This window comes from Asparagus officinalis, chromosome 4 (genome assembly GCF_001876935.1).
Source record: "Asparagus officinalis chromosome 4, Aspof.V1, whole genome shotgun sequence".
In the NCBI taxonomy this organism is placed as follows: Eukaryota; Viridiplantae; Streptophyta; class Magnoliopsida; order Asparagales; family Asparagaceae; genus Asparagus; species Asparagus officinalis.
The window spans coordinates 20822295-20849570 of NC_033797.1; the positions used below are offsets into that span (position 1 = coordinate 20822295).

A 27276-nucleotide genomic window follows, 5' to 3' on the forward strand; every position below is an offset into this window, starting at 1 on the left:
TCTTTTACACAACAAAAAGAAAATTACAACTCTTGAGAAAATAAACGCAGGATCGTTGTTTGGATCACTGCTTTCGTGGGATCTTTGCCTGTGCCGGGAGCGCTTTGACTCGTGGACCACCAAATCACAGATTCTGATTGAACCGTGAGGGGTTTAATGATTCTTCCTTCGTTTATCGAAGTAAGAATTTGAAGCGAATATCTTATCGATGTAAGATGTTCACTCTTCCAAAGATCAAGTCTGAGCTTAGATCTCTAGGACTCGCTAGAAGCTTCTTGAGGATGTTTGTGAAGAAGGAAGACTCTCTCTCTTGCTCTAATTCACCAAAACTCAAGGCTCTCTGCTCTAATCTCTCTGGAAAATGCTCAGCCCCCCGTCAATGATGTCCATAGGGGGGTATTTATAGCCTCCTTGGACAATAACTGAAGAAATAGCCGATCAACGACTATCCCTTTGACCGCGACATCCCGGACTGCAGCGGCTATTGGCGCGGCAGCATGAACTGCAGCGGCCACAGGGGCAGTTACCAGCACGTTCCATCGTGCTTGAAACTGTCCTCCCACGACTTTTAACCACCTTTTTCGTGGTTTAACTGCTTGTCCACGTCAGCACACGTTCTATTTCTGATACGCCGCCACGTAGACTTCACATAATCATCACATAACTGCCTCGTAACCGCTGTAGCATCCCCTATAGTAGCCGCGGCACCATGGATTGCCGCGCCCAAGCCGCGGCACTATGAACTGCCGCGTCTTAGCCGCGGCACTATGAGCTGCCGCGCTGTAGCCGCGGCACCATGAGCTGCCGCGCCCACACGCTGTAGTTTGCATTGTTCTGTGAATTCACATTGTTTTGTGTTGATTCACAGATCCTTTTGCTTCCTTTGGGCTTGTATGATCTCCCATGACTTAGATACTGATGTTTATCACCTTCTCTTTGTCTTGAGTGATATTTGGATGTCTGTAAGCATTTTTGACGTCTACAGATACCCCCTCCAAAGTATCACAGACTCATCATTTTGAAGAGGAGTCTGGGACACTTTGTCATTAAAAATAAAACAAATTTAAGGAAAATTTCATCAAAGATAGACAACTAAAATCAAGTTATGTGAAATTAATCAAAGATTATGTGAATTAATGAGTGATTGAATAAAATCAAAGATAGAATGTAAGTGTAGCGGGTAGGCTGTAAGTGTAGTGGGTTAGTAAGTGTAGCGGGTTTGACTGTAAGTGTAGCGGGTTAGTCTGTAAGTGTAGAGTGTTATCCTATAAGTGTAGCGTGTTATGCTGTAAGTGTAGCGGGTTAGATTGTAAGTGTAGCGGGTTAGAGTGTAAGTGTAGCGGGTTAGATTGTAAGTGTAGCGGGTTATTCTGTAAGTGTAGCGTGTTATGTTGTAAGTGTAGCGGGTTATCCTGTAAGTAGCGTGTTATGTTGTAAGTGTAGCGGGTTATCCTGTAAGTGTAGCAGGTTAGACTGTAAGTGTAGCATAATATGCTGTAAGTGTAGCAGGTTATATTATAAATGTAGCAGGTTATCCTGTAAGTGTAGCGGGTTATCTTATAAGTGTAGCGCGTTATGCTGTAAGTGTAGCGTGTTAGACTGTAAGTGTAGCGGGTTAGATTGTAAGTGTAGCATGTTATGCTGTAAGTGTAGCGGGTTATATTGTAAGTGTAGCGTGTTATGCTGTAAGTGTAGCGGGTTAGACTGTAAGTGTAGTGGGTCAATGCACAATACAATTCTTCATCCATCTATGTTTGTCATTAAAAATAAAACAAATTTAAGGAAAATTACAACTAAAATCAAATTATGTGAAATTAATCAAAGATTATGTGAATTATTAAGTGATCGAATAAAATCAAATTTAACTAAAATTTCATCAAATATAAAAAAAAATTATATGAATTATGTGAAATTAATCAAAGATTATGTGAAACTAATTTTTATATGAATTATGTGAAATTAATCAAAGATTATGTGAAACTAATTTTTCCTTAATGAGTGGTTGAATAGTAACAAATGTAACTAACAAATGTAACTAACAAATTTAACTAAAAATATAAAAAAAATTATGTCAATTATGTGAAATTAATCAAAGTTTATGTGAAACTAATTTTTATGAATTTAGGATTAATAATGAGAAATTAATGTGAACTAATCATGTCAATTTTAAAAGATTAAATGAGAAATTAATGAGAAATTAATGAGTGGTTGAATAGTAACAAATGTAACTAACATTTTTATCAAATATAGCAAATTTAACTATTTTTTATGAATTCATGAATAACAATTTTAAATGATTTTTATTTGTTATACTGTCAAATATAACAAATTTAACTAATTTACATGAATAACAATGTCAAATAATTCATGAATAAGAGGATGAATTAATGCAATAAACTTGGTAGATGAGTAAATTGAAAAATTATACCTTTAATTGTTAAGAAAGTGATGAATATCCACTAAAATCACACCATACACATTAATGGAGTTGGGAATTTAATGATGGATTGATAAGTGGGTGAAAATTAATTGATAGGTTTAATGGAAGAATGTAGTATTAATGGATGGGAGAGGGAGTTAATTGGGAAATGGAGAGAGAGAAAAGGAGGGAGAGAACATGATTTATTTCCCGCCCCTTCTCTCCTCTCCCGCGCGGGTTGGCAAAGGGACAGGGGAATACAGTGGCTCTCTCTCTCTCTCTCTCTCCACTCTCTCTCTCTCTCTCTAAATTTTTAATATTTTATATTTTTAAAGGGACCCACTTAATAAAGAACACATTATTAAACTGTAAAGGGTAGAGTTGGAATTAATTCAAAAATTTTGGGGGGCCCACACTTACAAGTATTGTATTTTGTAAGTTGGGCTTAAAGATAAATACCCAAAGATATTTGGGTTTATGGATACATCAAATAGTAAATGGGTTTATAGGTAAAGATGGGTAAACATTTGGGCCTAGAAATAAAAAGCCCTATTTTTAATCCAGATTCACGCTCATACAACATTTCATTTTATTTGAAGGTAAACATATTTTAGACCATGCTCTATCTCCCAAGCAAAACCCTCAAAAAAACAAAAGACGAACTCCCCGCTTATCCTCCACCTGTCCCTCATACTCTCGCTCCCCCAATAACCCAAAAATGTCCCCTCGATTCCACCTGCCCTCCGCCGTCGCCGGCGCTGCCTCCGCCTCCGCCGCCCTCATCCTCCTCTTCGGCCGCCCAAAAGACCCAACTTTCCACCTAATCTCCATCACCCTCTCCTCCTTCTCCCTCAACCTCCCCCTCCTCGACCTCGACCTAATACGCCCTAAACCCTCACGTGCACCAACCCCAACGCTCGTCCCCATTCCTCTACGCCCCGCCCGTCTCTCCATCTCCTACCGGCGGTTTCCCACCTCGGCTCCGCCCCTCCCCGCGGCGCTCAGCCCCCCGCTCCTGCCAGCCTCATCAGGCTCCGCGGCGAGGCTCGACGGGAATCCAGATGGCCCACCACGCGGGGTCCATACTAGCTGACGTGGCGAGGAGGGAGATGAGGCTGGACGCCGAGGTGGAGATCGCGGGGACGGCTAGGGTTTTGTTTATGAGGAGGAGGTTTTGCGCGAAGGTGGAGAGTCACGTGGTCGTGGATCCGGTGTTTCTTGATGTTGTGGAGCAGGAGAATACTACTGAGACTCATCTGCTTGCTTGAGATTTTGAGGGTCCTTGGATCCTGGGTTGTGTTGTAGGTTGTAATGGGAGCTCGCTCGTTGTTCTTTTGGTTATTTACACATCCAAATCTTCATATTTAATTCCGATTCTTTTGGTGATATTGTTGGACGAACTTGGAGTTTTAACTTCTTTCACCTCAGCTACTGAACTTTGGAATAATAGCAAGGCTGCAAGAGAACAAGCGCGATACGACTATGAAGAATTTTCAATGGTAGTATTTTTTATTAGAATTAATATAAAACTATAATCCGGTCATAACGGGGGTTTTTAAACGACCGTTTTGACTGCCGAGATTAGGGCGGAAACTCTGGCTGTTCTTGAAGAAGGGCTGATCTTTTGCGAGGGCAGCAGGGTTAACTAGAGTTTCATGCGGAAAGCGATCGACGCTCTCTTGCTCGTTCAAGGCATCCAGAAAACTAGTTTTGGGACGAGTGGCACTAGCGGCACACCCCAACCATAACTCCAATCATCATCTCTCTCTCTCTCTCTCTCTCTTTACGGTGCACTGGACCGCACATGAGCTTCTAAAATTTTTAACAACCCATATGGAGCCCGGTGCGTTGTAGCAAGAAAGAGAGGGGGTATGGTTAGAATTGTGGTTGGGGGTGTGCTCCTATCATTTTCTTTTTGGGACTAAGTCCAAATTTATGATTCCGAGGCTTCCGAAGTTGTCTTTACTCTCACGTAAAGAGAGATGGAGATCGTGCTGCTTATTGGCTAGCTCAACAAGCGTTGATAATTCAGGACGCTACTGCGTGGTTGGAGGATTTTCTACCTTTTCTTAGTTCTATTGTATACCGACGATTGTAATTTCCGAATTGATAACATCTGTACGGGTGTTGGTTGTAAAGTTTTTAACGAGGAAGCACCTGTCCCCTTAAAAAATCCTCATATTCAAACGAGTTATAACAGTGTATTTTGTGATCGGGATCCAAATTACACCGTCCACGTATGCTTAAAAAAATAATCAAATGCAGTACTACCCTATTTCAAAATCGTTACTTTTAAAACAAAACGACTAAAGTTTTTCCCCCCTCCCTTTTTTGCCTCTTCTCTATGCCCTGCAAGGATGGTGGAGTAATGTGTTTGTGGAGTGTTTAAATTGAGTGATCTCAATAATTTTACTCAGAATTAAAGAATTTCATTCCCTTGCTTGATGTCAAAGTTGTGCAGGACTTCAAATGTGAAAAAATTCCTTAATCAAATGTGTTTAGATTTGGCCAGTTCTTTTGTTTTTTTTAAACATAATTATAGATTATAGACTGTTGATCTAGCCAGTATGCATATGTGTGCCCCTGAGAGCAACTCCAATGGGGAGGCTGCAAAATGCAGCCTCCCCAAATAATATTCTCTGGAATATGCTTTTAAGTGGGGGGCACTCAAACCACCCCTTTGTATGAAGCTCCATTTATATTATCAATTGATTGCTTTTATAATACTTTAAATGGATTTAAAAATATAAAAAATATAAAATAAAAATATATAAAAATAGTTAGAAGGGTAAAATAGAAAATTTATTAGGGGGAATAGTGAAATGGAGGGGCTACATATTTGGAGGAAAAAACTCCAAATATGTAGCCCATGTTTGGTTTTTGCAGCCGAACTCCAAAAATTGGAGTTTGGTTGGACTTCAATCGGGCTGCATTTTGACGAAATGCAGCACGGTTGGAGCTGCTCTGAGAACTGCATATTCCATCTGGAATTGGTGAGCTCTGCTGTCGCCAAAAGAAGCCCACAGATGGATCTAAACATCGCCAAAAGGACGGCTCTAAATGTCTACTTACTTCATTATTCTCATTATTTCTTCAAGAACCACACCGCACACCTACTTCTTTAAAACAATCCATATCAAAGTGAGTCGACAATAATCAAATTTGTAATTAAAAAAATGTCTAAACACATAAATTATGCGTTTATCGTGTGGACGTTATCTATACAGATCTCACATGGATTTAAGGCAACGAAACTCTCCAGACTCATCTTTTAATTGCTTGACATCAAAATACACTTGATAAAACGGAACACAACTTGGAATACAGTTGAACAAAATGTCAATATATTAGATATTTTCGATATGAATTTTCTAATCCAACAGAACTATTAAAATTTTCATATAAAACAAATACACCTTTACAGATTGATGAAGTTTTATCAGGCCAAAACTAAGTTATTTCATGCAGTGGTACCCTTTTGAGTTATGCTTCAAACATATTTTACAATAAAATTTGAATTTGATCTTTATCATTTCAAAGTTCTTTTCACTATAGTAAACCTCACATGGTTGATCGTTATAAATTCATATTCAAACATGACCTAGTTTCAATACATAACTCTCAAATACTAATTAAGAAAAACATCAAGCATGAAAAACTCCTCCAAGGTCGATTGCAATTTTTATTTCTCTACTCAACTATCAAGAGAACTATTCTAATATATAAATTTGGACTCTGGTCGTTTATATAATTAGTACCGAGAAGTGCTTGAAAATAATTAGGATTAGAATTTTTTTATTGAAAAAGTCCAAAACAATACTTAGAATTATCTAGTATCTAATATCTATCTATCTATTGATATTATTTAAAAAATCCCTCCTTTTGCTAGTGGAATTAGAATTATCTAGTACCCGAACCGAATTTTTAATTAATGTTCACATTTCACCATTTGCTATTTCTAGTGGAATTTCGTAATTTTGCATACTTAACATTTTTTGGACCGGTGCAGTCACACATAAATGCATATAACTGATATCTCTTCTAAGATTTGAATTTTACATCTTAGAAATTATTCAATATTTGTTGCCTACATATGATACAATAAACTTCGGATTTTATGACCTAATTATTTTAGCATTAATCATCAAATATCACATTTTTATTACTTAAAAAGAGATATTGTATCATGCATAAGCATCGGGTCCATCAAAAACTAGTTTAAATATAAAGTAGGGTCAAAAAATAGTGGGGAAACTTTTTTTTGGAGGTAACATTTTCTTTCAATTTACCCCCAAAAACATCCCACGAAATGGGGGAAAAGGTAAATATTGACATAACCAAACCCCGAACACCACCAGTAAACCTCCATCAATAAACCCCCCCTTCTTCCCCTCAACTTCGAATGCCCCCCCGCCTCCAAAAATGTTTCGCCGCCTCTCCAAAAATGTTTCGCCGCCTCTCTCTCCTCTCCAAGCTCTCTCTCCCCCACGCTCCCTCCATCACCAAAACCCTAGCTCCCTCTCTCCTCCCCCTCATCAAAACCCTAGCTCCTCAACCTTCATCCTTTCCCAATTCCATCTCTAGATCCCCCTACAGTTCAATGGCGATGAGGTCGTTGCCCAAGATGAGCATCCTGAGCCTGAACGATCTGAGAGATAACAAGGGAGCCAGGAAGAAGAAGACTAGGAAAGGTCGAGGTATTGGATCGGGCAAGGGGAAGACCGCTGGCCGAGGGCACAAAGGGCAGAAAGCGAGGGGGACGATGAAGTTTGGGTTTGAGGGAGGGCAGACTCCGCTGAGGCGTCGGTTGCCCAAGCGAGGGTTCAAGAATCGATTCAGTCTTGAGTTTCAGGTGAGTTTTTAGGGTTAATGTGCTTTCTGTATTTTACATAACACTCACACATTAGCGCATGGCCAACTTTTTTTGCTTTTGTTAACTGAATGATTTCGTGGTTGGTGAGTATTTTCAGTGTTAGGAATAGAAGAAGGATTTTGAAATGTGGAGGGGTCTGAGTTACGATTATCGCTCCCTTGTCTGTGATGAAGGAGTCATCTTCAATACGTATGTTTTGTGAATTTAGTTCTAACATATAAGGTCTTTATCCTCTGCGATGTCTATGTCCAGAGGAGATGTGCAATCATTAGTTTGATTCTTGTAGTGGCATTGGATATGTTGATATTCATTGTAAACATGTATATATGGCTGGCAATGGTACCGGGTTGTACCTTAAGCGACCTTTGGCTGCAATCTAGTGCTGAAAGGACCTGTCATATTCTGTTGTTGAGGTTTGGTTCAGTAGCAAGTTAATATTTGGGTGTAATAATAGACTTATAGTCCCTTTTAGTTATCTTAATAGATATATTAGATATAAGATTACAAAATTAGGATTTGGGACTTATTCGATGGATATACGTATAACTTTACGAGGGAATTTACTTGCTGTTCATAAAGAACAGAGCACGTGAAGGGACATACAAGAACTTGAGGTTCCACTAACACACTTTCAATACAATCACTGTCTGGTTTTGAGGAAATCGAGCCCTTATATAGGCTAATACATGATCAAGCAAGACAAAGTCCTGTGAATCTATGACAGAACCTATTGCTAACTTATTCAGGTTCAAAATAGCAATCTAAGTGGACATTTAGGATTCCATAATTGATATGCTTATAGGCCCAATTGAAACCAACACTATCTTTATAAAAGGCCACTCATGTCTCACTTAAAATTGATTCAGCTACCTCCTTTATCTGATTTTAGGTTTCTTTCACTGCTTAAATATACTCCACACAATCTCCAAATATCTTTCGTCGTGTAACTTGACGTTCCAGATCCCTTTTGTGCACAGGAAGCATCAGAAATGTTCTTTGTAGCATAGGAATCGTTAGGCTGATCGCATTGAAGTTATGTTCCTCACTGTGATGGTAAACTTGTTCAATAACTTCATTCAGTGTTATTTGATAAATGCTACAAAATTAAAAAGATGTGCTTTAGGTTGGGCAAGAACAAGAGTTACAAATTAGCTCATTCCCTAGAAATGAAAGATGAAATGGATGCAGTGGCAGAGCCACACTCAGTTCAGGTTGGGCAAGTCCTGACCTGAACTTTGAGAAACTTATGCTTAACCTGAACTTTGAGAAACTTATGCTTACATTAAGCTTATGTATCTATAATTTGACATATATTACATCTCTCGCCCTATGCAGTCTTTTATTTTGCTGCCTAACCCAAAATTTTAAATTTTGGTTAAGCTAAAGTTTTAGCATCCACCTTAATTAAGTCATACATTCAATTCTAATACACTTAGATAGTGTCCAGTTCTATATATGTAGGGTTTAAAATTTTCTGTTTTACATATTTTCTCATCTATTAAAAATCAAAATGTACTTTCTCTATGCAATGAAATATTCAAGTTTTAAAAATTATGTTTCAAAGTTAGTGCCTAATCTAATAAATTTTCTGGCTACGGTCCTGAATGGACGAGAAACATTCCTCTTTATTAAGCGTAAACACTCGATTCAAAATTTTCATCACCTAAGCAAAACTATATCAAAGTGTTCACGATTACACCATATTGTTTTCCAATTATTTGAGCTTAGAATCTTTAAATTGTATGGATAATGAAACTATTTGGTATGTACTTAACTAGGTAAAAAGTTCAATTTTTTAGTGAGATTGCATTACATCATGTTATACACTAGAAAGAGCAAATAGGCAAAGGAGAAATTTAAAATATCAAAAAAAACACATCAATGAAATACATTTTTTTCCTTAGTCCTTTTGTAGGAAAAGACAAAACCGTTTTAAAAAAAATGAAGACATAACGTTCTGACTGAAAATTTTAAATTTATTATTACTATGGGAGAAGTAGTCATGTAATTTATGGTTGCCATCAAAAAAGAAGAATAAGCCTAGTTGTCAAAAGGCTCTTTCGTGGATAAATCTCCAATTGAAAATTGCATGAAGTTGGGTTTGCAATTTTGTTGCCTATGGATGCATATTATATATTATGGGGGCAGACCTCGGTAATTTGATATAAATGTGAAAAGTGATGGTAAAAACTGTTGTTTTGTTCTTAATAACATTAAATATGTTTTTACTTGGCGGGAAGAAATTCCACATGATTCCACTAAGGATGAGAAACTTAGTCTGCTACCTTTTGTAATTGCTTCATGCTCGGGCAGAGAAGAGTCTTCTATGGTTGAAGATTGAATGAGTTCCTAGTTAGTGTCCCAACTCATCGCCAAATGAGTCCGCTATCTATCCCCCATCTTTAACTATCTTTATGGCCCACTGAACTATTATTTTAATAAAATGTTTCTAGTTTACTTCTCTCTTAAATCGCCTTTTCAAATCTTTTTTCGCAATCAGAAAGGGTGTTCATATGCAAAAAGAAAAAAAAATGAAAGAGAAAAGAGATAGATAAAAAATGTAAGTTTTTGCTAGTTTCCTCACCTGCTCACGAATCAGTATGAGGAGTAATCTCCTCCCACTTCTCAAGCCATGGCCTTACAATCCAATGACTGGCATGGGCATGGTGCGAAATTTTGGAAGCATCGAGGATCACCGCTCTGTCCATCTGCCTGTGCTGGTGATTCCATTTGCTAATATCTATGTTGAGATTATTCACGGAGGTCTGCTTCCGTATATAGGGCTATGGTTATTTTTTTAAGCAAATGACATTTTGGGTTCTTGTTACTATATTAATACCACCTGAATATAGCCAGAACAGGAACTGGTCTGATTATTAACAAATTCTCATTGTTATCTAAGTTCTAACGAATTCTTGTAGTTATTTTCATATTACCTGCTTTCATTTGGTAAAGTTCTACTTTTGGAGTTTTTGTCCCTCCAACTGTCTAAACATTTGCAAGGTTTAAGATCTGAGCCTTAGCAAAAGGGCCCTTCTGAGTGGTTGGTATTGGGTTGGTAGTTCCTGAGCCTAAGTACATCTAATACCAGTTATATTGTCAGTAAATTTCCAAATTTGTTCCAGTTATGAGCTGTATTTCCATTTAGGTTTAAGGTTTATACTTGCTAAATAAGCTCCCCTATCTGTTCTATTGTTGTTGGAAACCTGTCTCTGTAAGTTTTTTTCCTACTTGTTATTAGTCTGTATACAACGAACAAAGAAGATCTGTAATTTAAGTATTTTATGCTGAAATAATATTCTATTTCTTTTCGCAACAGCCTGTTGGATTGGGAAAAATCGCAAAGCTGATAAATGCAGGACATATTGACTCATCGGAGCTTATCACAATGAAAGTCCTCAAGGTACCCAATCATTATTGAATTTAAACTTTTTAAGAAAAATGTCGACAGCTCAACTAATTTCATCACTGTGGAATCCTTAGGACACAAGTGCTGTAGGGAAGCAAATAAAAGATGGTGTTAGACTGATGGGTCGTGGTGCTGATCAAATTAAGTGGCCGATTCATATTGAGGTAACTTTTCTCAACAGCTATCGTTGATGCCTTAAAATCAGTAAAACAGAGAAAAAAAATATTATCATTCACATCAACATTCCAAAAGCCCTAAAAACATTTTAGGATGCACAACTGTTAGACTATCCTATATTGGAGTCTTTGGAGAGCCAAATAGGAGTTTTGCTTTTGCGATAAAGGGTGCATACCATGCATTGTAGAGAACATTGAGACTCTTCTATTGCATTGCGGTGTCTTTCTTTTGCTCATATTTCAAATATAAATAACAATATTTTAAATGCACTACTTCCAGGCCTGCTTATAGTTCGGAGGTGTCATGCCATCCTGATCCATTTTCATATAGTTTGTTTGAGTGTGTAGCTTATCATCTTGCTTTGATACCTTGTACATGATTTATTTGCATGTTTCACAAGACATATTAACCATGATTTACAACATCAATTTCATCAGCACTACTGCAGAAAATTTCCTTTACATTGGAGGAGTCTATTCTTGTAATTTTTTTAATTCAAATCCAGCTTTATAAGTTTTTGGTTATAACGTCAGTGTCTTTTTCCCTTGTGAACTCGGATTGAATCAATTAAGATGATTTATATATTTACTTTTGGACGTGGCGGGTTAAGTTTAATATGGATAAACAGGAAACACGAAGAGAGATGGTAACCATGACTACAGTCAACAATCACCTATCATGTAAGGTTGAACAGGATATTTTTCACAGGTTCAGAACTATGTAATATAGAGTATTGTTTATTTATTTTTATTTTGTTCTTTTTATTTTGGTTTTTTTTTTTGGTGGTGGGGGTGGGGGTGGGGGTGGGGGATGCTATTAACGTGATGAGAGGGGCTAGTAGTCTTTATGGAAAATAATAGGTGACTTCTAGGAAATCTTGTGAAAAGCGAGAGGCCTTAAACAATAAGATATGAACAATGGTTGAATCATATAAAGTATCAGACGATATGGAACAAATTGGATGGAAAAGAGGTTAGTGGTTAGCTTTAAATTTTAGGATATAGATATAGTGGCGGCCCCCCTGCGCGCGCGCGGCAGCTACAAACACACACCAGATTAGTATAATATATTATAATTATATATATATATATAATATTTATTATATATATATATTATATTAATATATATATTTGAGAGCAGGCATTAGGAATGAGACTGATGAAAATCATGTCAGGTCATTCTATGATTGCAAGGGTCTTCGACAACTGCTGATATTCTGGAGGTTCAGTATGTTAATAGTAAAAGGCACAACTAGAACTTTGTAGACCATGAAATACACTGTTATAAATAGCGGTAAATAACGCTACAATAGGGGCGCAAATAGCGTTAGCGGTCCCTTACCACCACGCTATCGCCCAATAGCGGCGACATATTGCGGAATATGCGCTTTCCGTTCGCAAAAGCGGCTAATAACGCGTTATAATAGTGAATCGCGGGCAAAACCCGCTTTTTGATTGCTATTTAAAAGCGGTTTGAGGTTTATTTTTTAAAAATTAAACCCGACACGCAACCACTATATCCCACTGCATCTCGCAATTTTTGGCATATTCTTGCCGCCTCCCACAGCTTCCGGCACTTCCTCCCGTCGTGAGCTCCTCCTGCATTCCTCTCACCGCTTAGCTCATCTTCTCACTTCTCAAAGACGACGACTATGACTCCTCCTCCAGTCGTCTTTTATATTATGTGATTGTTACATGTCTATTTCATGTTTATGATCTCTTTAAATCATCAAATATGCATTTTTAGATTTTCTAATTTTTTTTTGAATATTTATATATATCTAAATTAGACCGTCATTTGACTTTGCGCTTTTTACCGTTATTTTGCCGTAATAGCTCCAAATAGCCTTAGCGATGCATTACTGTTAGGCAACGTTATCCACTATCGATAAGATTGATGAAATACCTGAATTGAGGCAGCACAAAAGCTTATGCTAGTTATTAATTCAATACTTTGAAAGTGGCCCTTAATAGAGCTAAATTGAGGAAAAGAATTTCTTTATGTAATGGCAAAAATACTTGAAAAACAATCTTATTCTAAGAACATATCTAAATAAAAAAACATTTATATTTTCTATTGTACAGGTATCTCGGGTTACAGTAAGGGCAAAAGAAGCTGTTGAAGCCTTAGGTGGCTCAGTGAGAAAAGTGTTCTACAACAAACTGGGTCTCCGAGCATTGATTAAACCCGAGTGGTTCGCAAAGAAGCGGCGATTGCTACCAAAACCAGCTCGACCTCCACCAAAGCAGCAGGACAAGGTCGATAGCATTGGTCGATTGCCTGCCCCAACCAAACCCATACCTTTTGAACCTAAAAAAGAACAGCCAGCAGTAGCAAGCTCAAGCGCGTGAACTCAGGAATCTTTCTATTTTGGAAGATGAAACTGTAAGTTTTTTTTTCTTTTTCTTTTTCTTTTTCTTTTCTTTTTTTCCCCCTTTCTCTGTGCTGAATATCGCAAATGAGTTATTAGTATTACTGGGTCCGGTGAAAGTTTGACTTGCAATGTGATTCCATTTTACACAAGAATATTATTGATTCTATATCAGCCTGGTCTGTGCTTGTAGTTGAACATTTACTGAATAATTTGTGTAAGTTTCAACTTCAGTTTGAGATTTTAATGCCTTTTGAATGTTATTTTCTAAGGAAAAATCAGTAGATGTGATGAAATTGTTTGCTATCTTTTTCGTAAATATTTATTTAATTTCTATCTTCTTAAAGTTTTACTTTCCGAGCAAATCAAAAGGTTCAATCTCTTGGTCAAGAACTCAAGTTTGTGTGTTAACTAAGTTGGATTTCTGGGCTTATGTTGAAGTATTGAGACTTGCATGTACGATAATAGAGTGCCTGAATGAAACACGCCGCATGCCCATGATCTTTTCTCTTTTAAACAATTTAGTTAGTTACTATTACTTGCGGAAAAAATTGTTTTCCAGCTTAATATTTTACAAAGTGTTTTTTAGGTTGCGACACAGCTTTCGTGACTCAAGTCTTTTTCCTTCCTTAAGCCTTTTTTTCTTCTTTCTTTTTTAAGTCTTGCTTGGGCCACGCTGACACAGGTTAGACAAGTAAGATCTAAGCAAAACCTATATTGGATAAGTAATTTTTCTATTGGCCTGATCTTCTATAATATGCGAGAATCTGATCAATTGAGAATGAAATGAAAAAAAAATGGAGTGGAATGAGCGTAGGAATAGAATGATCATTTACATTCTCACGTTTAGGTGTGATTAGAAAATAAAGTGGGAATAAAAAATTATTTTTAGCATGAGTAATTATTAAGTAATAATGATAAATTTGATATTTAAATTAAATTCTTTCATTCCCACCTAAGTGGGAGTGCTTATTTCCTATCAACTTATTGAGAATGCTTATTCACACAAAAAGTGAAAATGGAGGAGAAATGAGATTATGCATTCTAGCTTCCAAAAAGATGTCATGTTTTGTACACATGAATGAGAAGTGGGAATGAGTTTTCCATTCCCACTCATTCTCGCCTACCAAACAGGTCATAAGGGGTTGTTGGGGGAGGGGGGGCTACATTATTGCATTAAAAAAAGTGTTTGTTTAGGTAAAGTGGGATCTGATGTCTCATGATAAAAGCTGAGCCGATAGACTCTTGTTAATTCCCAACATGAGAAGATGTTTTGGGGGTGTTTCCTGAAGCTATCAAGTTGAGATGGACCACTCAATCCCGTATTATTGTTGCAATCCCACCAATTACATGAAAAGAGCCAAACAGACCCTAAGAATCTAAGGGGGTGTTAGTCAACTAGAATATTTTTTATAGAAGTGGAACAATTTTTAATATGGGATAATTTTTTTAATGTGGGATATTTTAGTGGAATAATTGGGAGTAATTTTTTAAAACATAATATTTTAGTGGGACATTTGTTAGTATAATTAAGGATAATTTTCAGAAATCAATAATCATATAGGTCATATATTTTGATGATAAGACTACTATTTGTACATTTTAAAACTTATTATTATTATTATTATTAACTCTTTACTTTACTGTTAATTAATCTTGAAGAACTATTAGATAGACTATAAGATATTATTATAATAACAATAATTTGTAACTTATTTATTTTTTTGGAATTATTATTGGAATATAAATTTAAAAACATAGTTTTTCCTTTTTTTCTCTCTTTCTTTTTTGATCTACCAGACATCATTCCATCATCTCTCTTTTTTAATTAATTTTTAATAAAATATAAATTTTGTAATTTTTAATTTTAAAATAATTATACAATTCAAATATTTAATAAAAATAAAAAATAACAATAAATAGAAGGGAACCGTAAGAAGAGATGTGATCTAATTTTATGGTGCGGCTTGAAAATGATGGAGAAGTGAAATATGAAAAATAAAAAAGTAAATGAGAAATTAAGTTCTATTTTTTTATCATGTAGTGCTAGTTTTTTACCAAGTATTTCTAGGTTAAAACTTTGGACAATATGAGAGACTAGAACTCTCTCTTTTTTATATAAATTTCACAAAAGTGGGATACATTTTTAAAGTTATCTCATCAGTTCTGCTTTTTATTTAGTTTTTATTGACTAACACTGTATAATTTTATTCTAATTTCAGTTTTAATAGATTAACACTATAAAAATTGTCCTATAAATTATCCCAATTCTAATTTTTAGTTTTACTCAACTGAGGAAAAAGCGTAAAAAGTACGAAGATTTGTCATCACAGCAATTGCGAATCCTATCCAGTAGATGGGGGCTTGAAACGTGAGCTCATCAAAAGGTCCACAAAGAAGAAACCAAAAGGCTAACGCCACAGACAAGCATCGTCAGGCCCTCCGCAAACATGATGCCGGCTGACGCCGCCTCTTCCCTCGGGCAAAGTGAATGTAGGGACCTAACGTGTCACGCCGTTGAGAGAAAAATCAACACCATAAGCCAAGCTCAGCTAAACTCTGCATGATATAGAACTAAATCGAACCGTACTATAACGGATCATTATATTTGATTTGGTGCAGAAAGTCTGCTTTCTCTCGTGCTATGTTTGGGAGTTCACAAGTAAGCTAGAGAAAAGAAATGTAAGGAATAAGATGAAAAATATAATATCTTGTTTGAAGTTTTGTAAGTAGAATGAATGTGAACTTAAATTATCATGTAAGAGAAATGGAAGTAAATGAATTTTAACAATTGATTCATTATGATAAATGGTTAAGATGCCTCTTTCATTATCAAATTTTACTTTCCTTTCATTTCCCTTCTCTACCCCCAATTTGAAGGGAACAAAACTGAAACTTTTTTCTTTTAAAAAAAACTACCAAACAAAGCAACTCTCTTTTCCCCTTCCCCTGTCCCTCATTACCCTCCATCCAAACATTAGTGTTAGAGATGACGAAATTTGCTCAGCTCAGGTAAAAACCATTTTTTAATTCGTACATAATAATTCTTATTTACTGAATTAAAGATGTGTTGAGACAAAAATAATTCAAGAACAAACTTTCTTTATTCGGGTTATGACTAACTGAGCAGCATCACTCACAAAAGCGGTGCCCACAACATGACATACAACATTTCCCTCCAAAACATCACGCTCTACGCTACCTCCCAAATGAACAAGACGAAGTCAATACCCTCAACAGACTTCATCCAAAGCTTCAACGCGACATCAATCAACCAATCCCCCCCACCACCAAAATTTTCTCACAATGACTCCGCTCATCCCCCTCTTCATCATCCTCCTCCTCCTCCTCTTCTCCCCCAGAATCCAATCCTCCTCCTTCCCATCCCAAGCTCTCCCCACGAGATCAGGCTATCTCCCCATCGACCCAACCTCCAACTCTTCCCTCTTCTTCACTTTCTACGAAGCTCAGACCCCAACCTCCCCTCTCCCTCAAACCCCCCTCCTCCTCTGGCTCCAAGGCGGCCCCGGCTGCTCCTCGATGCTCGGCAACTTCTTCGAGCTCGGACCCTTCCTCGCCCCTCCCTCACCCCAACCCCTTCTCCTGGAACCGCCTCTTCGGCCTCCTAATCATCGACAACCCCATCGCGCCACCGGCTTCGCGTCGCCTCCTCCCCTCCGACATCCCCCGCAACCAATCACCGTCGCCAATCACCTCATATTTGCTCTGAACAACTTCCTCTCTTCCGACCCCTCGATTCGATCCCGCCCGTTCTACGTCACCGGCGAGAGTTATGCGGGCAAGTATGTGCCTGCTTTAGGCTATTACATCCTGAAACGCAACGAGTTGCTTGCTGCGAAGAAAAGGATAAATTTACAGGGCGTTGCTATCGGCAACGGGCTCACTCATCCGGCGGCCCAGGTCGCCACGCATGCTGACTCTGCGTATTTTTCAGGTTTGATCAGCGAGCGACAAAAGAAAGACGTGGAAGAACTGCAGGACGAGGCTATTCGCCTCGTCAATGAGAGAAATTGGTCAGCTGCCACAGATGCAAGAAACAAAGTACTCCGTAAGCTCGAGAACATAACGGGGCTCGCCACGTTATACGATCTGAGAAGGAAGAAACCTTACCAGACCGAAATTGTAGCAACGCTGATGAACCAGAGGGAGATTCAGGAGGCGCTCGGGGCGAAGGAAGGGTTGAGATGGGAGGAATGCAGCGAGACGGTAAGCGAAGCGCTGCACGAAGACGTGATGAAGAGCGCCAAGTTCATGGTGGAAGAGATAGTGAAGAGGAGTAGGGTTTTGCTGTACCAGGGTGTGTTTGATTTGAGAGACGGGGTGGTGTCGACGGAGGCATGGATGAAGGAGATGGAGTGGGAGGGGTTGGAGGGCTTTCTTGAAGAGGAGAGGAGTGTTTGGAGGGTGGACGGGGAGGTTGCCGGGCACGTCCAGGGGTGGAGGGGGTTGACGCACGTGGTGGTCGGCGGGGGGGGGGGGCGGACCAGGGGAGGAGTTCACAGGCCATGATTGAGGGTTGGGTGCTGCAGAAGGGGTTGTTTGGTGGTGGTTCTGATGCAGCAGCGAAAACATTTAGAAGATCTTGTATGTGATAGCGGTGAAATGTTTGTGGTTCTCAGTCATCGTTGCGTCAGTGATGTGAAAAAAATTTAGTGTAAGATGAATAAGATCTGTTTACTTGACTCGCAAACTAGTGGTTTTCGGGGGCATAAAAAATCAGTGGATCCATCACAAACCAACCGAACGAATAAATCTTCAACTAAATAGGAAATAATCAGAAAGCAAACTAAAGTTTAAGAAGACAACCGTTATTAATATCACATGATCATGACATCATCGGAATTTAGAGAAGTTAGAAATTAAGCAAATTGCACACACAAAGATTGCAGAAGGCACTATGATTCAGTTACATGGCTAGAAACTTTGGGTCAATCCCGGTTAAAATTTAGATGAACAATGATAAATTAACAGATCGAACATTTTTTGACTGATTGAATAGAGAATCTAACAGTTCAAATTGGAATCTCTTACTAAATCACAAGAAAATAATAGAGGGATCAACACAATAAACCCGCAACAGAAAATAGCAGAGCAAATGAGTCGATTAATCACAAGAAACACCTAAATCGTCAACTACTAGACAAACACTGGAAATTTAGCTGGCATTACTAAAAATGGGAAACAAACTGAGAATTAAGCTAGCATTTCATCATATATTTCAAACACAGCATTTTTACACAATCACCAACGACAACACCAGATAACACCAAGCCTACCAAATTTTAAACCTAAGAGCGCAAAACATAAAACGCCTAAACACAAGCCCAACGCCCATCAAGCCCTCTCACCACGAATCCTCCTCGCGAGCTGGATGTCCTTCGGCATGATCGTCACCCTCTTCGCATGAATCGCGCAAAGATTGGTGTCCTCGAACAGCCCGACGAGGTAAGCCTCGGCCGCCTCCTGAAGAGCGGCGACGGCGGAGCTCTGGAACCTGAGATCGGTCTTGAAATCCTGGGCGATCTCGCGGACCAAACGCTGGAACGGGAGCTTGCGGATCAAGAGCTCAGTGCTCTTCTGGTACTTCCGGATCTCCCTGAGAGCGACGGTGCCGGGGCGGAACCGGTGGGGCTTCTTGACGCCGCCGGTCGCCGGAGCGGACTTGCGGGCGGCCTTGGTGGCTAGCTGCTTCCTTGGGGCCTTGCCGCCGGTGGACTTGCGAGGTTTAGGGTTTTGAATTGAGAGGGGATTTAGGGGTTTTTCAATTTTGGGATGAGGGGGTGAAGAAATACGGGGGTCGTTAAATTAGAGGGGAGTGGAAGCACGCGGATCGCGATCCGTGGGCTGTGAGCTGTGTTTTCTCAGATTCGCGGTTGGACTTCGTGATGAGAGGGGAATTGATCAAATATTGGGACGGTGGTTCCACAGAGATGTTAGGGAAGTACATTTTTAACAATAAAATAATTTCCTATAGTTTATTATCTTGATTGAAATATATATAGTTTTGGGTCAAGTGAAACTATGAGTAACGGGAAATTATTATTCCGTCTTAGCTTGGATTTTATTGGACATCTGTAGCTTGTGGGTTCATTAGATCATTGCTCGATGTATTTTTCTTATAACTTAACGTTAATATCTATGTTTTTTTGCTCACTTATGTCTCTAACATTTGGCATTATGATTGTTTTTTCATGTTCATTTAAATGAGCTATACTCAATTTAAATTTCATGTTGACAATTGAATTGACAGAAAACAAAAAAAATTTGAATCCAATTTGAATTATTATGTTATTTGGACTGACATGAAATCACGTTTAACTTGAGAGATAATAGTGTTACAAAAGTGAAAAATATTTTTAAAATATTGTTATAAAAGGAAGATGAATAATTAAAGATAATAAGATAAGATGATTGGTTAAAAGTAAGATAAAACAACATAAAAGAGAATATGGAGTTCGTTCCTATTCTTTGATGTATTTTTTTAAAAAAATCATAAATTAAAGATTAATGCTAACTTTAGTACACTTTTATATGTCCACATAAGCATATAAAAGTACAAAAAAAGTTCACGAAAATCCCTTCTAAATATTCCTAATTTGTTAAAAAAATAAATTGTTCTATAAAATATTCAAAAAATAGTATCTTTTATTCCTTGCAACTCTAAATTTTTTAGGGTGTTTTTTACAAGTATTACAATATTGGATTGTTTTTTGTAAAATTTAAAGTTTCAACGATCTGCTGATAATTTATAGATTTGATATGTGCTTATTGTAAGTTTTAAAATCTTACGTTTTTTGTGATTTTTAACTTTTGAAAAAAAAATTACCATTTTTATAATATTGAGGTTATTTTTTACACATTTTAAATTTTCATGTGCCTAGTAATAATCTCTTGAATTCATCTTTGTTGTTTGCAAGTTTTGAAATTTTAAAATTTTTGAGTGTTTTTTTATTTTTAACTATTGAGAGTGTTTCTATAATTTTTGAAACATTGAGGGCGTTAATTGTTGATTTTAAATTCTTCCGGGACTGTTATTATTTTTTAGATTCCATGTTTATTATTTTAAAATTTGAAATGTCAAAATATTTTGTGTAATTTTAAACTTTTGAGGGTATTCTGTATAATTTCTAAAAAAAATTGATTGTTTTGTAGTACTTCATATATTATAACATGTTAGTTCATTACATTAATAAACTAATATTGTGAAACTGTTTCATGTATTTAATTAATCTTATTTTTTTCTAAATTGTTGGGCTGTAAGTAGTTCATGTGGGATTCAGTTTTTTCTTTTCTTTTTGAGTGTTTGTATTGTTGTCCACGTATACAATATACTAAACTTTGGTTTGATGTAACGGTTTATGGAGTGACCTCATAGAGTGCGAATACTCATTGTAGACCATGTTGGGCAAAATACCAATTGTTGTTGAAAACCGTGTCGAGGAACCAAATCAATTGCCGGTCAACGAGGGCCAAAACCAACCAAAATCAATGCACACATAAAACACCAATTTTAACGTGGTTCGGCAATTACCTACGTCCACGGGGCAAGAAGGGGATGGGGTTTTCACTAATAGAGAAGAAGAGTACAACTTGAGGGCAAGAAGGGGATGGGGTTTTCACTAATAGAGAAGAAGAGTACAACTTGAGATTACAAATCACTCGAATGAACAAACTAATCTCACCAACAAAGCTCTTAATCTTTCCAAATAAACCCTAATCAAATAGCTCAGAAAATACCTCTTTTCTGTGCTCCAAATATCCCAAACTCTTGCCTTTAAGAAACCCTAGAACGTGTATTGGTATTTATACGAACACCAAAACCAAATAAGAACAAGAAATTAAAACTGGGCTTTCTCGCGGTCGACTGCGATCCAATGACAGAGACCATAAATCGCCTACAGGGTCTGGCGGTCGACCGCGCCAAGTCCAGGCACAAATCCTGGATCCGTGCACGATCACGGTCGACCGGCCTTGCACCACGGTCGACCGCACAGCTCCCAAACAGAACACTGAGCTCTTCCAACACATGTTCTTCACCAAACTTCTCGCAGTTTCTTCAATTCTCCACCTCGACGAAGTTTCTACCAAAACTGAACCGACACCAACCAAGCAAAATGACTCACTTGCTACTTCTCAATCCTCAACAAGTCGAGACCCAAACGGGAGTGCGAACACTCATCCAAACGTCGGTATCTACTCACTAAATTGGATGCATCATAAAGATTGCCGATGTATCCTCTTGCCCAATGAATCAAGCATTTATGTAGTTCACCCAAACGGTCTCCAAAGGCCCTCAATCAAATAGAAAAGTCTGTAACTCTTCCCCAATATCGCCAACGGATCTGCAACTGATAGCGGCCCCAAACTGATACAAATCAAACACCTCCATCTAAGGTGAACCAATGGCTGTATCCAAATCATGTCCACCAGGCACCAGCTACAACCGAATCTAAAACCAATCCATCATCTGCATCCGAAATCAAATGATCCCCAACCTGTGCTACCTCAGTTGGAATCCCAAACGCAGTATGATCTGGAGTATGTGGAATAAGTTCCACCCAACGTGAAGTAGCATCACCCTCCACCTGCTGCGATGTCCAAATAACCTGATCAACACTCTTCACCTGCTGAGAGTCAAAAGTGACATTCCTGCNAGTTCCCAAACAATAATCAAACGAGCCTCCGAATCCCAAACGCGCAATCGGATCAAATCTCACATCCTCGATGTGACCAAATGCTGGGTAACCAAATATCCGACGCTAACCAAAATCTGAAACAGTTCCACCAGATCCAATAACTCCTAATGCGGCTGTTGGCGACTATGACTAAGATGATCTGAATATGTCGAAACTCCATAACCAGAACCAATGCTCGACAACCAACGCCGATCCTCCTCTAGAAAGGAACGACCCATCGAAACTGTCATCTCATCTCGTCGCCCCAAAGTCTCCACATCAATGAAGTGTTTCAAGTTACCATGAGCTCGGCACAAACGCAAGAAAGGACCCCTACCAAAGCTAGAACAACGAGTTACCTTTCTGCCAATACACTTCTTCCAATTGTTGTTGACTTCTAGGACTTTACACTAATGGGAACTGGTCACGACCCAATAATGCTTAGAACAATCACCAACTGCGGAAACTACAAAACGATTACCTTCCAATGATGCCTCCTTGGAAGGCTCCCAAATGCCTGATTGAACACCTTCTAAAAGACCCCTCGCTCGATGGATAGAAGTGTCAAACTCCACCACGGTCTTGCTCATCCCAATGTGCTTAAAGGACTTCCATCTGCAGGTCAAAGTACTCCTTAACAACCTATGCACGGCATCACCAATCAAATACCCCAGCACCAAACTACGCCACAATCTAGCCAAATCCAATGAAGTCGTCAGAGCTCTATCAATCACCGTGCTCCCAAGCAAATAGTATAAGTTACTCATTCTGACGGTCTTTATCACAACCATGGACCCAAATGTAACCTTCAAGCGTGCATCCGCCAAGGTCACCCTATAGCCTGCTGCCTCCAAACCTCCAAGTGAAATGATGTTCTTCTTCAACTGAGGAACGAACCTCACTCTAACCAACTCCCGAATCACTCCGTCACTCATTCTAATCTGAATGGTACCGATACCACCAATAGGACATTCATGATCATTACCCATGAGCATGAAATCCTCTTTTTTCAACTCCTGAAAGCTGGAGAACCAATCCCTTCTAGGAAAAATATGGTATGTAGCACCCGAGTCCAACATCCACTCTATAGAGTAGGTAACACAAACTGACGGCAGTGCAGATAATGAGTAGTCTGAAGAATCTGAATCTGAATCGTTGCCACTAGCCTTGACAACATTCACCTCTGAAGCCTGAATATCTTTCCCCTTATTCTTCCTGGCTTGATCATTTAACTTTGGACATTCAGCTTTCCAACGTCCATCTTCTTTATAAAAAAACACACTGATTCCTACGAATTCTAAGATGTGCCCCTCTAGACTGTGACCTTCTACCTCGGTTTGAACCCTTTGCTCTTGCAACCAATGTCCCCGCTACCGGCTCAATAGAAATCTCCTTGTCCTTCTTATTAAGATGGTAATTCACTAATGCAGTTGTGACCTCACTATATGAAAGAGATGCTTTCCCATTAATAAGAGTAAGGACAAACATCTCATATTTCTCGTCGGGCAAAGAACTCAACAATAGCAACGTCTTGTCCTCATCTTCAACAATAACATCTACACTTGCCAAATCTGTAAGAAGCTTCGTGTAGTGGTTCATATGATCACTAATGGATAGGGGTGTATTCGGTTCGGATACGGTTCGGATATGACCCTTACCATAACCATAACCACTTTCTGAAAACGGATACGGATACGGTTCGGTTATTAATCGGTAAGAAAAAAACATTACCATATCCGCATTAAACGTTCCTCGTGCACATCCACATGGTCAACATAACCAAATGCATCCTCTTCATTGCACTTATTGCAATCGATTGGGTCATTTGCATAATTATTGCTATGACCGGACCCGTGCACTAAATGCGCCCAAAAGGGTTCATAACCCAAGGGCTTTGAGCTTAAATGATAGGGGTCGTGTCCCTAAATCTTTTGGTACCAAGAATTCTTGGGTACCAAAACAAATTTGATTTTTTTAAACCAAGAATTTTAATGTTTTTATCTTTCTTTTTCTTGGTTTTGAAAATTATGCTTTAAAATCTTTTGGTTATGAAAACAATCTTTCTTGTATCAAATCTTTTGTTTTCATGATTATTATTTTTGTTTTGATGAGAGGACTATGTTTATATAACCCTCCGGAGTTATTGGGTGTTTATTCCCAAACATTGTTTATCGGGTGCTAAACATATTTATATGGGTTGTTACTAGCTCAAGAGCTAGATATAATTGCTTCTATTGATTTTTGAATCAATGATGATTTGATTTTACGTTTTTGGATTTAAACTCTGATTTATGATTTCAATTGGTTGATTTGTTTTCATTTAAAAACTTTTTACATGATTCTCATGTTTCTCTTCTTTTGATTTCATAAATCTATTTTATACATCGGTTTTTATGTTCTCATTATCGTTTTGTATGTTTGTTGTTTTTTAGCATCTATGCTTGCTCATATATTTTTGCCTTGATTCTCATTTCATATATTCTATATGGCATTTTGATAGGGGGAGCAATCCCTATATCTTTCTATATGTTATACTCACCTATGCTTATTGATAGGGGGAGCTTTCGCTCTCTTAATTCTTTTGTCCCCTTTTTGATGTTGTCAAAGGGGAGTATATCTATCTTGTTTGTTTATATGCATGTGAATTATAATTTATATATTCATTTCCTTCATGCATATATCCTTTTTGTAAATTGTTTGTCATCATCAAAAAGGGGGAGATTGTTGGCCTTCTTGTTTTGATGATGTTTAACAAACAATTTACCACTAATGTTGTTTGTCTAGTATTTGTATTTTCCTATGTATTATATACAAACAACGTCGTTGGAGGATAGATGGATTGCACCATAACGATCATATCAAATGGAGGTTGGCGGAATTGTGGAGTGAAGCAACGTACAATTCAAGTTAAAGATCAAGTTCAAGCTTCATCCGCAAGTGTACCAAGTCAAGCTTATTGAAGATCAAGATCGGCTTGGGTAATCTAGTTTAGGTTTTATATTATGTGTGTTAAGTACCTTAAGCTCAATATCATATACACACACGTATTTGGTTTCTATGTATATATATAGTTATATATATACATGCATGGTTCGCTCTTCGTCAAGTACTTGCTCTCTAGCACTTCCCAAATCTTCTTAGCTGAAGTCTCATTCATCACATCATATTTTAGATCTTGAGTGAGACAAGACCTAATCACACCACACGCTGTCCGATTCATCTTTTTCCAAACCTTCTCATCAATGTCTTCCTGTTTCCCGTCCAACTCCAACGTATCTTCCAAATTCTTCCCATTGAGCGCATCCAAGATTTCGCATCGCCAAAGTCCAAAATTGTTAGTGTCATTGAACTTCTCCACGTCAATCTTCATCGAGTGGATACTCAAACTTTGGACAGTCTTCACACCTGAAGAACCACCCTCAACTCCCTCTTTCTCGGCCATAATCCTCAACACACCAAAATCTGTGTTCAAACATTTATTTCTCTCAACTGGGAAATTAGTTTTCAGAAATTCTTTCTCTAACATGTCATTATACATGTCTAGAATCTTTCCACAAAATTTCATAACTTTTGGAGCTGATTTACTATTTTCAATTGATTTTACAAAACTAAATACGCAAATATGCTGGATTTTGGGGTATTTTGGTCTTTTCAGCCTATAACGGCTAGTAACGGCTAGTTTTTGATATTTTCACACCTGAAGAACCACCCTCAACTCCCTCTTTCTCGGCCATAATCCTCAACACACCAACAACCAGTGCAGAAACAAACGAAGAATAGATTCAAAACTGAGAAAAGAAAGAAGCTTTACCAAAAAGATCCCACCATTCTCACCAACTGAAACCCTAGACGAGCTTCCAAAATCGATCTACTCCTCCAAATAGCCCAAGCATAGCCCGAGCTCTGATACTAATTGTTGGGCAAAATACCAATTGTTGTTAAAAATCGTGTCGAGGAACCAAACCAATTGCCGATCAATGAGGGCCAAAACCAACCAAAATCAATGCACACACAAAATACCAATTTTAACGTGGTTCGGCAATTGCCTACTTCCACGGGACAAGAAGGGGATGGAGTTTTCACTAATAGAAAAAAGAGTACAACTTGAGATTATAAATCACTCGAAGGAACAAACTAATCTCACCAACAAAGCTCTTAATCTCTCTAAATAAATCCTAATCAAATAGCTCAGAAAATACCTCTTTTCTGTGCTCCAAATATCCCAAACTCTTGCCTTTAAGAAACCCTAGAACGTGTATTAGTATTTATACAAACACCAAAACCAAATAAGAGCAGGAAACAAAAACTGGGCTTTGACCCGATTGGCGATCGACCGCCCCCAATCTTGCGGTCGACGGCGATCCAACGACAGAGACCATAAATCGCCTATAGGGTCTGACGGTCGATCGTGGCGATCGACCGTGCTAAGTCCAGGCACAAATCCTAGATCCGTGCACGATCACGGTCGACCGGCCTTGCACCACGGTCGACCGCGCAGCTCCCAAACAGAACCCTGAGCTCTTCCAACACATGTTCTTCACCATACTTCTCGCAGTTTCTTCAGACCTTTGCTCAATATATAACAATTTCTTTGTTCAATTTAGGATGTAATCTATGTTAGTAAGAGTGTTTGCTCTGGATTAGCATTAATAGAAGGAATTATTTATAATTTGTTTTCGATTAGAGTTGTTGGATTTGGAAAAGGGGTTGATAAATAACAATTAATTTCTTTTAGAAATAATATGTGTTTAATTAAAGTTGACAACATCGCCATCTAACCATTAAGTTGCATTAGCATTCCTTCAATCTTTTCACATTGATCGCATTATAACTTGAGTTAAGTATGTTTTTGCATTAAAATTTGCGGTTCATGCTTTTAGTTTTTTTTTTGAAAAACGCTAAAAACTGAAGTGGGTTTCCTGTAAACCCAAACTTAAGGGGTCTTGTTTACATTTTAAAAGTTAAGATGGTTATATAAGAAATGCCCAAACTTAAAGAGGGTTTTTGTGAAATTTACCCTATAAAAGAATCAAAGCATGCAGCTGTTGGTCATAAGGTAAGCTTTTCCATTTCTTTTTATTATTTAGGGGCTTATCAATAAAAGTTAATCAAATTTTCAAGTATAAGCGTTGTTCCTCAACTGCTTCTGAGTGGGTGGAAGAAAGGCTCGCACAACTCATACATACACATAGGTGGTGTTATATTTATACACAAAAAATAAAAGCTCAAGAAATATTTGTAAGAATGACCCGACAAACTGGATTTTTTACATAGATGGTACGTAAATTTTCATTGCTAAATTTTATTTAAATGATTTGATTTTATTATACC

The 27276-nt window shown here is 38.0% G+C and overlaps 4 protein-coding genes across 4 annotated transcripts; 3 read left to right on the forward strand and 1 right to left on the reverse strand.

Moving 5' to 3' along the window:
- Nucleotides 3014–3805, forward strand: LOC109838316. Its single transcript, XM_020406767.1, has 2 exons — nt 3014–3318; nt 3413–3805. The coding sequence occupies exons 1-2, from the start codon at nt 3138–3140 to the stop codon at nt 3685–3687; spliced, it is 456 nt and encodes a 151-aa protein (XP_020262356.1). The 5' UTR covers nt 3014–3137; the 3' UTR covers nt 3688–3805.
- On the forward strand, nt 6856–13507 carry LOC109836890 (50S ribosomal protein L15). The gene is made up of 4 exons (XM_020404932.1): nt 6856–7271; nt 10612–10695; nt 10776–10865; nt 12963–13507. Exons 1-4 carry the CDS (start codon nt 6864–6866, stop codon nt 13227–13229), a joined length of 849 nt encoding a protein of 282 aa, XP_020260521.1. The 5' UTR covers nt 6856–6863; the 3' UTR covers nt 13230–13507.
- Nucleotides 16362–17960, forward strand: LOC109836891 (serine carboxypeptidase-like 50). The gene is given in 4 exon segments (XM_020404933.1): nt 16362–16836; nt 16838–16895; nt 16898–17744; nt 17747–17960. Coding segments are annotated over 4 exon segments (1302 nt in total). The 5' UTR covers nt 16362–16555; the 3' UTR covers nt 17863–17960.
- On the reverse strand, nt 18409–19060 carry LOC109838317 (histone H3.2-like; the record flags this gene model as incomplete). Its single annotated transcript, XM_020406768.1, has 1 exon — nt 18409–19060. A coding segment is annotated over one exon (456 nt), but the record flags the coding sequence as incomplete, so codon positions are not given.